Source organism: Elephantulus edwardii, unplaced genomic scaffold (genome assembly GCF_000299155.1).
Source record: "Elephantulus edwardii isolate Elephantulus edwardi_28Jun2011 unplaced genomic scaffold, EleEdw1.0 scaffold00116, whole genome shotgun sequence".
NCBI lineage: Eukaryota > Metazoa > Chordata > Mammalia > Macroscelidea > Macroscelididae > Elephantulus > Elephantulus edwardii.
The window spans coordinates 8499110-8511577 of NW_006399866.1; the positions used below are offsets into that span (position 1 = coordinate 8499110).

Sequence of the window (12468 nt, forward strand, 5' to 3'; positions counted from 1 at the left end):
CCTCATCTGTTTCAATGCAGTATACATAATTTATCCCATCTTTCTCAGTCTCCCCCCAACCCCAATGTCAGTCCCGTTTTACAACAGTGGCACTATGCAGTATTTGTTCTTTTGTGACAGATATTTTACTCAAAACAATGTCCTCCAGGCTCATCCATTTTGTATGTTTCATGAGTTCCTTGTTTTTCAATGCAGTGTCAGTCCATCTCACTGAGGGACTTCTCCTTTACTGACCCTGCACTTTCCTCAGTATGATGTCTCTCATTAAAGACTGGTTCCTCCTGAAAATGCCCAAAGTAGGTGAGATGAAGTTTTACCATCCTTGCCTCTAAGGAGCACTTTGCAGTTTCTTCAAAACAGATTTGTGTATTCTTTTGGTTGCAGCCCATGTTATTTCAGTACTCTTTGCCAACATTACAATTCAATGGCATCCATTCTTACTCTGTCAAAAAAGAGTCAGGATTTGCATGGACTCAGGCCATCTGGTGCTGGGTTGCACACTTTATTTCTATTACATTGCCAACCTAAAGGAGTCCTTTCCTTCTTTATTGTCTTATTCACAGTATTCTTTTCTCTTTACAGCAAGAATGATAATTTGCAATGAAATATTTGCTGATGTTTTCCTCTTTGAATAAACTCTAAATTCCATAAAGGCAAGGATTATAGCCATATCATTATTTTAAAAAACTCCCCCCTCAATCCTTCAAACTCATTGCTGTGACGTTGGAACCAACTCATAACTGACCGTCCAGTGAGTTTCTGAAGGCCATAAATGACCCTAGAGGAAATGATCGACCTTTCTTTCACAGAGCTTCTGATGGATTTGAATTGCCTGAGAGGCACCCGAGTTACACCTTTATATTAGTAGTGCAACTGTCTCTGGACTATACCAACAGAGTTTCCTGTTAATAGCATAGGCATTATATCACTCTTTGTTGAATGAATTTTAAAAAAGAAATTGGGCTCCAGGTGAAAGTTTATATAGCAAAAATGAAGCTCAAGTCCATTTCTGTTATCTATACATGGTTACAGTTTTCATAATATAACAACATTCTTGTTTTTCCTTTTTTTATTTTTGTATACCATCGAATCTGATCCAGCTGGGACAGGAAGTGATTGCCTCTTCTTCCCCAGGGGAGCATCTGGTGGATTCGGGATTGCAGCTTCTTGCCACTATGTTTTTCCTTTTTTGTTACAGTCGTTCTGTTTCCAGTTTTTCTGACCTTTCTTAGCTTCTTCTTTTTATGGTTAATGTTTACTGGTTGCTTGGTTATTTAATGGAACACATTATTCCTTGATAATATAGTTTCTTTTATAATGAAATCAGTTATTTGGATAAAAGGTGACTACTGGGAATGGTTTCAGTTCTCGAGTTCAAAGGGTATCTCAGGGTGATGGGGTTTCTCTAGTCTTCATTGATCCAGTAAGTCTGGCTTTTTTAAATAATTTGAGTTTTGATCCACATCTTTTCCCCTTTATATCAGGGACCTTTGTGTCCCTGGTCAGAATAGTTAGTAGTGATAATTATGCACCATGTAGTTCTGGTCCCAGGCTACATGACGTTATGGTCTATAAGTTATTTTTGTCCTAAATTTCTTTGAGTCTTTGATTTCCTTATTGTCTTTTATTTCAGTCACTTGTTGTTGTTAGGTGTCATCGAGCTGACTAAAACTCCTAGCAATCCTACGAACAATGGATGTGAACCTTGCTCTAGTCTGTGCAATCTTCATCATCTCTGATACAGTGGAGTCCCTTGTTACAGTCAACTGTTTATATATTTGAGGGTCTTCCTTTCTTTCACCGACCCCTACCTTTGCAACATGAAGCCTTTTTCCAAGGACTAGCTCCTCTTAACAACATGCTCGAAGTATATGAAATGAAGTTTTATCACTCTTGACTTGAAGGGTTACCCTAGTTGCACCTTCTCCAACATGCATTTGTTTCTTTTCACAGGATATTCCTCTCCATGGCTCCTCTCCAATTCCACAACTCAAAGGCACTAATTTTTTCTTCTACCATACTTATTCTTTGCCCAACTTTCCAATGCATAGCAAGTAATTGAAAAGATCACAAATTGGATCGAGAACACTTTAATCTTTAAATGACATCATCTCTCTTTAGCACTTTAGAGAGGTCTGTGACAGCAGCTTTTTCCAATGCAACACATCTTTTGATTTCTTGGCTGCTAGTATCAAGGGTGTTGACTATGGATCCTACTTTAAATATTTTTCCATAAATCATGGTGTTGCCTGTTGGTTCAGAGGTGAGAATTTCCGTTTTCTTGATGTTGAGATATAATCCATATTGAAGACTTTGATCTTCTGCAGCAAGGGATTCAAGTATTCTTTGGTTTCAGCTAGCAAGGCATATAATTGTTGTTATTGTTGTTAGGTGTCATTGAGTTGAGTATGACCCATAGCAACCCTATGAACAACAGATGTGAACCCCGTCCTATCCTGTGCCATTTTCACACTTGAGCCCACTGCAGCATTGTGTCAATCCATCTTGTTGAGAGTCTTTCTCTCTTTCACTGACTCTCCACTTTTCTAAGCATGATGTCCTTTTCTGAGGAATAGCCTCTCCTAGCAACATGCCTGAAGTATGTGAGATGAAGCTTTATCTTATTTGTCTTCAAGGAGCACTCTGGCTGCACTTTCTCCAAGACATATTTATTTGTTCTATAAGCAAAGCATATAAACGGAAAGTTGTATCCTTTTGTTTTCTTTGAGATGATTGTTCACAAGCTATTTAAATCCTAGATGTTACACATTAATCTAGGATATGGAACACTGTCTTTTAAGAAATATATTTTGGAAAAAAAATTTATTTTGCCAATTGATCAAGTTAGTCTATGAGATTATGGTGCCAAGCCTTCAAACCTAGTAAACTATCCTGTGCAGTGGTTAATTGTGTCTAAGCACAATTATGTGACCGTCCTATAATGGGAAGGCGTATATGAGTAAATTAGTACACCTGCATATTTTATTTATAAATATTGAATATCTGTAGGCATATTCATGTATGTGTTTATATATGCCACATATATGCTCACATACATAATATACTATATTAAAGCCATAGTTATAGATACTACCTAGAAACAATTAAGCTGGTGGCCATCTCAGAGGCATGTGGTTAGAATCTACCAGCTGTTTCATAGGAGAAAGATGAACAATCTCCTCCTGTGCAGTTTACCGCCTCTGAAAACCATCTGGAGGGTCAGCTATGAGTCGGTTAGAATGCAACAGTACACAACAACAACAACCACCACCATATAGAAGGGATCTCAGGTGGTCTTAGTGGTTAGGAGCTGTGCTGCTAATCTGAAGGCAAGTGGCTCAAACCCACTAAATGATCCATGGAGAAAAGAAAGGCATTCTCCTCCTGGGCAATTTACTGCCTCTGAAACCCACTGGAGGGGCAGCTATGAGTTGATTATAACTTGACAGTATATAACAACAATTGCATACATATATAAGGAGCTCTGGTGACAAAATAGTTGTGGTGCCAACTCAAAAGTTGGTGGTCCAAATCCACCCACTGCTCCACTGGAAAAAGTTGGGAAATCTTCTCTCAGGAGGCAGTATCTGTAACCTCACTATAAAAGGAAGGAACAAATAAGTAAATGAGTATGCCTCTGAAAGCTCACTGTAGGGGAGCTATGAATCAGTTCTGACTTGATGACACAAAACAGTAACCATACATATATATGTGTATATGTTGCCACACATATTTTTAAGTTATTATTATTGTTGTTGCAAAATTGTATGTTATAGCATTGTTTATTCTTTCACATTTTAAGTATTATCCATCAGAGAGTTGGAGAATGACTGACTAATGATGACAGCACAGGAGAGGAAACCGCAGATGAGATGGACTGACATGATAACTGTGGCAACAGGATTAGGTGTGCCAGAATCAGTGAGACTGGCTCAGGATAGGGCAAGATTCAGAGCTCTTGTGTATAGCGTTGCTATTAGTTACAGGAATATCAATTGAGATATTTCAATAAACAGGTAATTTAATTTCAATAGTTACCTAGTCAACCAAATGTAAGGGATCTATATTTGTGCCCATTCTACAGAAAGTGAATCCAAATGAATAAAGAAATTATTAAACTATCAATATTAATATCATGTTGTTAAGTTGTTAAGTGCCATTGAGTCGCAGGCAACTCATAGCGACCCTATGAAACAAAGTCTCAACACTTGTATGTCTTTCATCCTCTCTCCAGGTTCACAGGGTTTCAGAAGGCAAGTAAAATTTTGCTGAAGATAAGGAAAAAAGCAATTGAGGCGATACATAGAAAAGGATCTGCCAGAAATTCACGTCAGATTCACAAGAGTAAATTGAACACTGTTGATATTAAATCTGAGCTAAAAGTAAAGAATGCCAGAAAAATGTTTATCTGTGTTTAATTTACCATGTAAAGGCATAACACATCATGGATAATGAATGAGAATTATAGATCACTCAAATGTTTTCATGTGTAACCTGTACATAGACAAGAGTCAGTCATTTGAACAGAAGAAATACTGTTTTTAAATAATTTAGATGATGTGTATCAAGGTATTTTTTTCCCACCATACTTATTAAATCTCTCTGCTGAACAAATAATCTAATAACTATATTACATGCAAGTGAATGAAAAAAAGAAAGTGAATGGGGTACCAGGATTGGAGAAAGATATGCAAAACAGAAGTCTTAAGATATGTAAATGACACAACCTAGCTTGTTGATAGTCAGCTTTTATTGATGCACTTATTGAAGAATTAAGTTTAAAAGCTTTGTATGCATTATAACTCAACATAAAGAAAACAAAAATGTTCACAACTGGACCAATAAGCAACATCATGATGAATGGAAAAAAGATTGATGTTGTAATGGGTTTACTTTTACTTGACCCTGCAGTTTATGCACATGGAAGCAGCAGTAAAGACAGCAATTGAAGGACAATCCAGGGCAAATTAGAGTGAAGAAAAGATGAATCCAAACGACCAAAGGATCAAGTGAAGTTCAATATGCAACACCCAGCGATCAGATGAACTAGATGTGGCCTGGTTACCATTTCAGACCACTCAGAAAGGAATAGAATGGAAGAAAAATGTGAAATAAAATTCAAAATCATGAAAAAGATTGGACTCATTGGTTTCATAAAGCTGGGTGGAGCCCCTAAACCTATGGCTTTAGTCACTCTTCCAGTCTAAAACTGGAATCGCCCTGGTGCCTGAACTTTCTGCTCAATAATAGATAGGGGTCCCCTAAGTTGAGCTCTGGTGGTGCTATAAATTCCGTATTGTGCTGTGAACAAAAAGGCTTGTGGCTGCAGTTCAAATCCACCAGCTGCTCCTAGTGAGAGAAATGGATTGACACAGGATGGGTGCAACAAAGGGCTAAAATACACATACACACACAGAGGATTTATTTTTAAATTATGTTTAAGTTAATGGATGGATTTTACAATCTTGGCTCCACCTCTTTTTCTCAGTGGCAGTTTAGGCAGGTTTCTTCAGGCTCTAAATCCATTTCCCATCATTCATTACGAGGATTAAATGGTAATAGCATCTGTCAAGCAGTTACCATAAGAAGCATTTGTGTTTTTTTTAATATTTTTTTTATAAGAAGCATTTGTATATTTGTCTTCCATCTGTCTAGATAAGAAGATAGGGAGCCTAGCATCTTTACACAAGTTTAGGATTCTTTGGAGATGGGTAAACTGGTTACCACGGCCAAGTTTATCTAATTTTTAAAGAGTTTATCTAATCTTTATCTAGTTGTTCCCGTAAGACAGAAAACAGTGTTTAGAATGGTCTGAATGAGAAACCAGGAAATGGCTAGGAGAGCTTACTTGGCCGTTTTCCATCAGAAAATCCTCGTTAGTTCCCCAGAGGTACTAGGTCTTGAGTGAGGGAAGGGTGTATGGTCACAAATATGAACTACAGATCCCTGGATTCCTCGGGCGAACACCTACGGGTCCTGGAAGGTTCCGTTCTCCAGCCTGAGGGAAAGTCGAGGGACTAGCCGCTTGCCTTTCGCCAGAGAGGGCGTGAGCTTTGCCGAAACAGCTGAGGGAAACCCAGTCAAGCTTTAGCGTAGCTGCGCACAGCCTCTCTTACGGCCGGACGTGACGTAGAAAGACTTCCGGCTTCGGCCTCTGCCGCTGCCGCCGCTAGTACAACCGCAGCCGCTGTCGCCGCTGCTCTTTTGCGGCTTGTTATTTCTAAAATGGCGCCCCTAGACCTGGACAAGTATGTAGAGATAGCGCGACTGTGCAAGTACCTCCCGGAGAATGACCTGAAGGTGAGCTGGGTCTGGGTGGGAGCTCTGTTTGCGAGGCTCGCCCCTTCCGGCAGTGGGGCTCCCGCCGGCCCGCCTTTCCTCCCTTGGCGGTACCCCTGTCGGGTATCAGTCCTCTCTGGAGGGCCCAGTGAGGTATGAAGCTACCCAGTTCGACTTAGCGTTAGGGGGAAATCCTGGAATCCTGGCTCCCTTAAATGCCACCTTGGTTCATCTCAGGGACGCCAAGGGAAGTCGCAGCCCCTGCCCCAGAGTCGCCCCTCTTGGCCTTAGGGCTGCTTCAGGATTTCGAGTATTGGCCAAGTTGACTGCTCCCCTCAACCCTTGTCCCCCGGTCTCCTAGAGTCCGAACTGAACCCTAGCATGCAGTCCTCTCGGGGTGGGGTCATCTTCACTAGAAGTGACAGCGCGAGGTGGCTGGCATTTGACAGATCCCGCCGGCGTTCAGGAACGCAGCTCTGGTGTGTTTAGTTTACTTAAGAATGGAAAGGTGATAGGCCAGAGCAGTTTGAAAGGGATGTCAGAGAACATCAAGTTGACCCGATTTTCAGTTGCTGTTAAGAGTTTTGTTGTCCTAAGTCAATTACGTTTATAAATATGTTATTGGTTTAGGTTATCTTTAATTAATGTCATAGGACCTCAAGAAAGAAAAATACTTTTCTGTCTTTTAAACTGTTCTCCACAGTGCCTTATTAACCCAAGACTTAATTTTCTTGATTTTCTAAAGGAAATGAATTGTTCCTTATTACTATCCAGTCCTACATAATAACAGCAATGTGAATTATGAGTAAAGGAATAGACTAAATCTTTGGTACACAGCTTTTTTGAAAAGTGTCCATATGTGTTTGTGGCATGAAGGCTTAAGTGTCCCTAGAAGTGGTTTCGAGTTAGTTCTGGTATCTGCTTTATTCAGTAAAGTTTAGATAAGTAAATGGAAAAATTGTTCATTATTTGAGTTCCTTTTATCCTTTAAAGTATGCACTTAAAGCAATTTACCTTTGTCATTTAATTCTTTCTCTTAAGCTAGAGATTACACCTTTTTTCTTTTGTTGTCTACCTTCGTACAGGAAATTGATATTTGACATAACATAATTCAACAAGTATGTAAAACATTTAAGGCCAGTTGTGCTGTGGGAAATGTAACTGAATTGTACTTATGTGGTAATTATACACACTATATGGTGGAGAGTCTTGTGCATTTCCCCCCTTTTTATAGGGTCATTTGACTTAAATGATGACAAAGCAAATGTTAGTGGTAGTACAGCATCCATACTCATTAAGGCTTCAGAAATTAGTTTTGCTGCTACTTTTTATGTGCAACATTTACAGCCAACATCAGGGCTCAGTGTGTGGGAATGAGAAAATCCTCTTTTGGTAGCCTTGTTAATCCCATAGATGAAGTTGACTTGCACATTATTAAACTAATATGGAATTTAGTTCTCTTTTTATTAACCATATGTAAAGCTGCTTTAAGCTTTATGTTTACAAGAAAGTTATCTTTTCCTTTGAAAATGTGTCTTAATAGTGGCTTGATATTTGACACTGAAATTATTAGAAAGCTAATTGGTTGGATTTTCTTTAGGCTTCTTGGTTTGATAAATGTTAGATTTTCTCCTCACTTAAGGAAATAGAAAGCTATTTCGTTTTAAAATATGCATACTGTTCTTCAAGCTACTTGACAGCACATGCCAGCAACTGTTCTTAGCTTATATCTATTCTTAACAAACTTTATTTTAAAAAATAATCCGACCAACTACTGAGAAAGAAGAACCTTACTTTTTCTGTGTAAGTAATTTTTCTGTATTAGGAGGCATTCTTTCTTAGTCTTGGAAATGTTTCTATAAGATTAATTTACTTATGCTTCTCATCTCTGGAGTATTTAAGGAAATTCAATTTTGGTTTTACTTCTTGGCATGAAGTGTAAACTAAAATAATTCACGCCAATAAAGTATTCCAGGAGCATTTTTTCCCCCTTAGATTTTAAGGTTAAAAATATTAATGATCTGAATAGAAAAATTTGTCTGGTAGAAAAAGAAATTTTCTGTGTTAGTAATAAATTAGGGAGCTCTGGTGGCTTAGTGGTAAGGGATTGCACTGCCAATGCAAAAGTGCACGATTTGAATCTACCAGCTGTGTCTTGGGAGAGAGAGAGATGGGCAATCTCCCTTAGGATTTTTTTGACTTTGGAAACTGGGTGGCAGGTCAGCTATGGGTCAGTTCCAAGTCAGTGGTACACAGCAACAATTGTGAGCTAGATGTTGGAGGTACAAGAGTGAATGCACCGGTTGTACTGGATTTAATCAGCATTTCTCCTTATCAAAATTGGAGGTGGTCAAATCACTAGTGCTTCATCCAGTCTACCCGTTTTGTGTGAAATATGTGAAAGTGAAGGGACCAATGTTTATGTAACATTTTCCTTACATAGGGAGGAGCTGATTCTCATGGAATGTTTTCAAGACTCTGGTAATTTGTGGCATTTTGTTTGCCCTTTGACCACAGAATTATGTTCTGTGTTTTCTGAAAATAATCTCTTAACAATATTGTTGATAGACACATTCACTTACTTCTCATCTACCAACTGCCTCTACATTTCATACCTTTTTATTTAAATTTTATTTTATTATTTTTGTGTGTGTACTGTCAAATCGGATCTGATTGGTACAGGAGGAGATTTTCCCTCCTTCCCCAGCAGAACATCTGGTGGATTTGAACCACATACCTCTGGGATTTCAGTGTAGCTTCTTGCTGCTAGGCCACCAGAGTTCCTCTTACATTTCATACTTATAAAAAATAGTAAAATAATTGCTTTTCAGCTGTTTTGCTCATTAGTGATTTATGTCACTATATTATGACAGAATAATGTAAGGACTTAAGAATTATTTCTTCACTGTTCTAAAAGCTAAAAGTCTGAATTCAGGGAATTGGCAAAACTGTACTCTATGTGGTTTCTGGGAAAGAAAGATTTTTTTTTGTTTTCTTAATGATTTTTTAAAATTTTATATATATGTGTGTGTGTATATATATATATGGTATATTCTTTCCATTTAATTTTTTTCCCTATTCATTCATTGTTGCACATTTTCCTCCAAGCCCACCCCTGTCTCCCAGTTAGTTTTTCTTTTTAAAGAAAAATAAAATTTGGAAAGGAACAGTCTTGACTCCTTTGTTTCTGGTAGCTTTGAGTGGCTTCCTGGCTTGTAGATTGATCTCTCTTGCTGCCTTTCCCTGAGTGCTTCTCTTTTCTCAAGTCTGATACCCCACTTGTAAAACATCACTCAGAAAGAAATAGGATTAGGTCTTGCCATACTCTGATGTGACTTACTGTTCTCTTCAGAGAAAGACTTCGTTCCCTCAAACAAGATCATATTTACAGGTGCAGGAGTTTATACTTCAGTAAGTCTTTTTTGAGAGTACAATTCAACTATAATATTTGGAAAGGCTGTCATAAACAGAGGGATTATAAATCATTTTTTTCCTCATGAAATGCTATTTTTATTATGACAGAATATACACAAAACAACATTATCTTCACTATTTTTGAGTGTGTAATCTAATGGCTTTAATCAGACTTGAAACATGCAAACATCACTACTATTCGTTTTTAAACCTTTTCATAATTCTATCTTGATAGACTTTAAGGAGAATGATAGTAGATTTTCAGAAATAATTATTCTGTCAGCATTGAAAACCAAGGATTGAAATGGAATAAAAATAACATAGATATGATAGGCCAGGTGTTAAGTTTGAGTTTTGTTAAGAAAGTGATTCTGCAACTGGAAAGGATAAGAAGCAGCTATACCTGCTAACAGGCTACAAGCATTCAGTATACTTCTCTCTTAGTTCCTGGCATGAATTAATTTGCTATTGTGTTAGAACCAATTCATAGCTAACCCTCTAAATAAAATCTTTCTTTCCCAGAAACCACATAGAATAGACATAATACAGGGGAGTATCTCACTGAGTTTGAGATACTTCCAAGTATATTACCAGTATACCACTAAACTCCCTGTATTAGATACATCACGTCAGTTAGGCAAAATATTGGAGTCAAATTTGCTCCAGACACTCTTTGGATAGTATTAACCTTAGGTGAGATTCTCAGGGTGATTTTGTCCCTTGTGGGAGTGGAGACATTTTGCTATGTATGTCTGGAACTTTTGTGGCAGTATTGCTAAAGGAGTGCTATTGGTATCTAGTTGAGAAACCAGGTGTGCTTCTAAACATCCTACAATGTACTGGACAAAAGCCTCTCATAATGAAGACTTACTAGTAGTGATGTGGTTAAAAAACTGAAAGCATATAGACAGACTTCTACTCCTCATTCCCAGTGTTTTGTCTTATAGTAGAGGCTCTATACAAAAGCTACGTAAAATTTAGAATTTAGATAGATTATTTCCTAATTAAGGTAAGGATACTATATAAATATCTGTATATAGAAATAAGAAGAATCTAGTATACAGCTTTCAATATGGATTAATTACATCTCAAAATCAAATATAGTCACCACTGGACCAGTAGGGAACATCATAATAGATAAAGATTGAGGTAGTCAGTGATTTCATCTTGCTAGCATCCACAATCAACACGCTTGGTACCAGCAGTCAAGAAATAAAAAAATGATTTAGGGGTGGGGTGGGAGTGGGGAATCTGTCAAGGACCTCTCCCTGATGCTAAAGAGCATCTATATCAGTTTGAAGACTAAGGTGTGCTTGATGCAATCCATGATCTTTTCAGTTACTTGCTGTGCATCTGAAAATTGGACAATCAATAAGGATAGAAGAATCGATGCTTTTGGATTATGATATTGGAGAATAGTACTGAATAGGTCATGGACTACCAAAAGAACAAACAAATATGTCTAGGAGGAAGAGCAGTCAGGGTGCTCCTAATGGACAAAGATGGAGAAATTCCATCTCACATATTTAGGGCATGTTGTAAAGAGGTGTCTGTCCTTGGAAAAAAGACATCAGGTGGAGGGTCAGCAAAGAAGAGGAAGACCCTTGATGAAATGGATTGACACGGTGACTGTAACAGTGGGCTCAAGCATATCAGGGATAAGGATGGTGCAGGATAGGGTAAGGTTCAGATCCATCATTCATTGGGTCTCTTTGAGTCATAATTGACTCAATAGTGCCTAACAACAACAGTACATGTGTTAGAGAACAAAATAAACTAAACAAAGAATTAACAAAAATTTCAAATCCAGGCAGGGTATTAGAGAGGCAAGAGGGAACAAGATGCAGTGATTGGAATGGAACTGAGAATAAATATTTTGAAATAGAAATAGCATTCCTAAAATGGAAAATCTTTAGAGTGCTCCTAATTTTGAGGGTTAGGGATTAATTGGGCAAGATGAAGAGTGCAGTATGCCCTAGATTTGGGGTAAGATTGAGAAAATTACTTTAGTGATTGTTTGGAGCAGTGAGAGAAGTCTTGATACTTCCTTGCAAATTAAACCAAAACCTGAAGAGGAATTTGTACTACTGGGGTTTATGTCTTGTCCACAGCAAAGCTGGAGTGTTTGAAGCCACTGTATGTGCATAGTTGGCTGACTATACTGAGTTTATACTGAGATTACATAAATGTTCCCCCAACCCCCGCTGAGTTACGGATTTCAATCAGGATTTTCACTAGTGAGTTGTGTGTTCTTTTTTTTTTTTTTAAAGAAAAATTTATTATTTTTTGTGCATGTACTGTCAAATCAGATCTGACTGGTACAGGAGGAGATTGCCCCTCCTTCTCAAGCAGAACATCTGGATGATCTGGTGGAACTGCGCACCTCTGGGATTGCAGTGCAACTTCTTGCCACTAGGCCACCAGAGCTCCCTGAGTTGTGTGTTCTTTGTTGATAATTTAGGTAGACGGCCCCGCCCCTAATACATTTATTTTTATAACAACTTATTGCCTTCAAATTGGAACCAACTAGCTCACTCTCCATTAGTTTTTCAGAGGCAGTAAATCCCATGAGAGGAAATTAATCATCTTTCCATCTTTCTCCCTCATCTGACTCAGTGGTGGAGTCAAACGTTTCACCTTTGAGTTGAAATCACAACTCTCTATCTTGTAGGCAACCCGATGGCCCTTCCTATTATTATTATTATTTATTTTTTAATTTCTATTTTAATGAAATTTTACAGAAAACTTGGATTTCCTTTCATTCATGGTTGCACA

At 38.0% G+C, this 12468-nt stretch overlaps 1 protein-coding gene across 3 annotated transcripts in view; it reads left to right on the forward strand.

The window, feature by feature from the left end:
* Positions 1-6030: 6030 nt before the first annotated feature.
* Positions 6031-12468, forward strand: part of PPP6C (protein phosphatase 6, catalytic subunit) — a 70434-nt gene continuing 63996 nt past the window's right edge. For 2 of the 3 annotated variants that reach the window (XM_006892566.1, XM_006892567.1), the window contains exon 1: positions 6031-6300. In XM_006892566.1, coding sequence (XP_006892628.1) covers positions 6226-6300 — 75 coding nt within the window. In that variant the 5' untranslated portion in view covers positions 6031-6225. Of the gene's footprint in view, positions 6390-12468 lie in introns of all 3 variants that reach the window. The other variant, XM_006892565.1, reaches the window with a different exon arrangement.